At 26.8% G+C, this 2,706-nt stretch overlaps 1 protein-coding gene across 1 annotated transcript in view; it reads left to right on the plus strand.

Moving 5' to 3' along the window:
- LOC106752987 overlaps positions 1–2,587 on the plus strand; it is a gene marked incomplete at its 3' end in the record, with an annotated part of 35,604 nt that extends 33,017 nt beyond the window's left edge. The window contains exon 10 of the mRNA XM_014634767.2: positions 1,838–2,587. Within this exon, the coding sequence (XP_014490253.1) occupies positions 1,838–2,587 (750 nt within the window). The remainder of the gene's footprint in view (positions 1–1,837) is intronic.
- Between the last annotated feature and the right edge of the window lie 119 nt (positions 2,588–2,706).

Below are 2,706 nucleotides of genomic sequence, written 5' to 3' on the forward strand. Positions count from 1 at the left end.
TAACTCAAAAACGAAAAGAGGATAACTACATTCACTTAACCAAGAATTGATCTGAATTGAGTGGAATCGAGAAGTTCTCCTTTTTTTTGGTGTGCAGTGATCAACCCGTAATAGATTAGGTTGAATTGAACCAAATAACCTGTTTTGACAGCTCTAATATTTTTTTTTTTTTTTTTTTTTTTTTTTTTAACTAGAACAAAGAGAAAGAGATTGAAGAGTGATTGCAAGAGGGTTCTGTTTTAGCTTTTAGTGGAAAGAAACAAGTTCTACGAATCGCACTACAGATTGATTCTAAATTGTAAAAAATAACTTTATATTAACATGAAATTGTTACAAAGCATTCGAATAAACTCCTACGGAAGATTTCATATAATCACTAAGATAAATTTGAAAGTTAATTAGCTTCTATATGACTCACTCTTAATATAAAATATAATAAATTTATTAATTAGTTCTGACTAAGTTGCCTTTGACAATAAAATATTAAAAGTTAACTATTTTTTCTGTTATAATAAATTTTAAAACATTAAGTTGTTAGAATAGTCACCCTATTGACTTTATAATTATTCCATGTTTACTTTGCTTCATCTTCATCAGCTTCAGCTTCCTTTTCTCCCCATTTACATTTACTGTCGAAATTCAACACATATATTTTGCTTTCTCTTTCTTACTTGGTTTATATATTGTAATTTTCTTCTCTCTCTTTTTTTCATATATATTTGCTCATTCTTTTACTAAGCCTAAAAAACACATTTTTTTTATCCTTTTATCCTTTTGCTTTATTATTTTTCTACCTTCATTCTAATTGGATCTCTTGGCCTTATATATTTCTTTCGCTTTAATTACAACTAAGAAAATCACCATGCAATTTTTTTTTTCATAAGATCTACTGCTTTAATTATGAGCCTAAAATATTCTATCGTTATTACTCTCTCCTCTCCTTTTTAAAGATCTGATTAGTTAATTAATTGATCTTTACTAAAAAAAAACTCAGTTATATGATTAAATTTGTTTTAAACTTACTTATTTTTTTCTTAAAACTATCCTAAATATTAATGACGTATAGTGTTGTTCTTTTTGAATATTTTTATTCTTTGAATCTCTCTCAATAAAAGAAGGTCTAATTATTTTTTATTACTAGAAATTTAAGATGAATGTGGCTTTGGACTTTTAAATTTTTTAAAAACAAATTATCTTTAATATTTGAAAAAAATATTATTTGAATTTCCAAACACTAAATTTAAGGACTAAAATTATTCTAACCCTCAAAGTTGTTTAAGTAGTAAAATCATACTTTTGAAATTTGAAGAATTAAAACAGTTTTTTTTATAATTTATATAGTATTTTTGTGGAAAATATATGCCAAAGACTTTACAAGGTTTATTGGTTAAACTTGTCAAATAATTGAACGGTGGTTGAAATTAGTATTAATAAGTAATAATATATATAATAACATTAAAAATATAATATCAGAAATTAAAAATAAAAAATAAATAACTTTCAAAATTTGTATAAATTTAAATATTTTCATAGTATTAAGGTTTAAAGTTCAAGAATACATAATAATATTATTTTAGAAAATGGTTTCTAGAAACAAATACAAAATATTTTATGTTTTTTACTTTTAAGGAAATTTCAAAATAAAATTTACAATATCGTTTATTCTCATTTTTGTCTTTTTATATCTTAGATAATTTTCACCTACTATAAAAATAAATAAGCTGCAGCCCTATTACGAAAAAGTGACTTAAGTATTTATTCAAATCAAAAGTAATATTATATAAAGCATATATGAAACTTGTCGATTATCCTGACATTGAGTTTCTTGTCTTGTAAGGATTTTTCCAACTACTCAAAGCTTATGATTCTTCATGATTATCTTGGAATGATGCGAGTTCAACACACAAAACCTACTGCATCAGACAATTTTTTTGGCAGTTTTAGGAGGTTGGAATTCGATATAACGTGCAATAGATCCTTCGTAATTCCATCTCATATATTTCCTTACTTGAAGAACTTAGAAGAATTGAAGGTGCATAGCTCCGATGAAGTGGAAGTAATATTTGACACTGATGAGATTGAGGTTGAGACAAAGGGAATAATTTTTGGGTTGAAAAAGCTTATATTATACGACTTGTCAAATTTAAAATGTGTATGGAGGGAAAATCTAGAAGAAATTGTCAGCTTTTCGAATTTGCAAGAAGTGGATGTTGATGGTTGTGGAAGTCTAGTAACATTGTTCCCTTTATCAGTTGCCAAAAATCTTGGGAAGTTGGAGTCACTTGATATAAAGAAATGTGAGAAAATGGTAGAAATAGTTGGAAGGGAAGATGAAATGGAACATGGAACGACAATAATGTTTGAATTCCCTTGTTTGTCATATCTATATCTTGAAAAGATGCCCCTGTTGAGTTGCTTTTATCCTGGAAAGCATGATCTAGAATGTCCCATGTTAGATAAGTTATATGTGGAATGTTGTCCTAAGCTGAAGGTATTCAGATCAAGCTTTGATGATGATAGTAAAAACGAAGAAGTTTTAGAGGCTCCAACTAACTTGTTACAGCAACCTTTGTTCTCGATTGAAAAGGTAATTAAGCATTATAATTTAACCTTTTGTGTTTCCTTTTCTTTTCATTGATATATTTTCCTCTTATAGTATCTAACTAACATCAACACATCGTCTTTTGAATTTTTTTGACGTCAAAT

This window comes from Vigna radiata, unplaced genomic scaffold, assembly GCF_000741045.1.
Source record: "Vigna radiata var. radiata cultivar VC1973A unplaced genomic scaffold, Vradiata_ver6 scaffold_122, whole genome shotgun sequence".
In the NCBI taxonomy this organism is placed as follows: domain Eukaryota; kingdom Viridiplantae; phylum Streptophyta; class Magnoliopsida; order Fabales; family Fabaceae; genus Vigna; species Vigna radiata.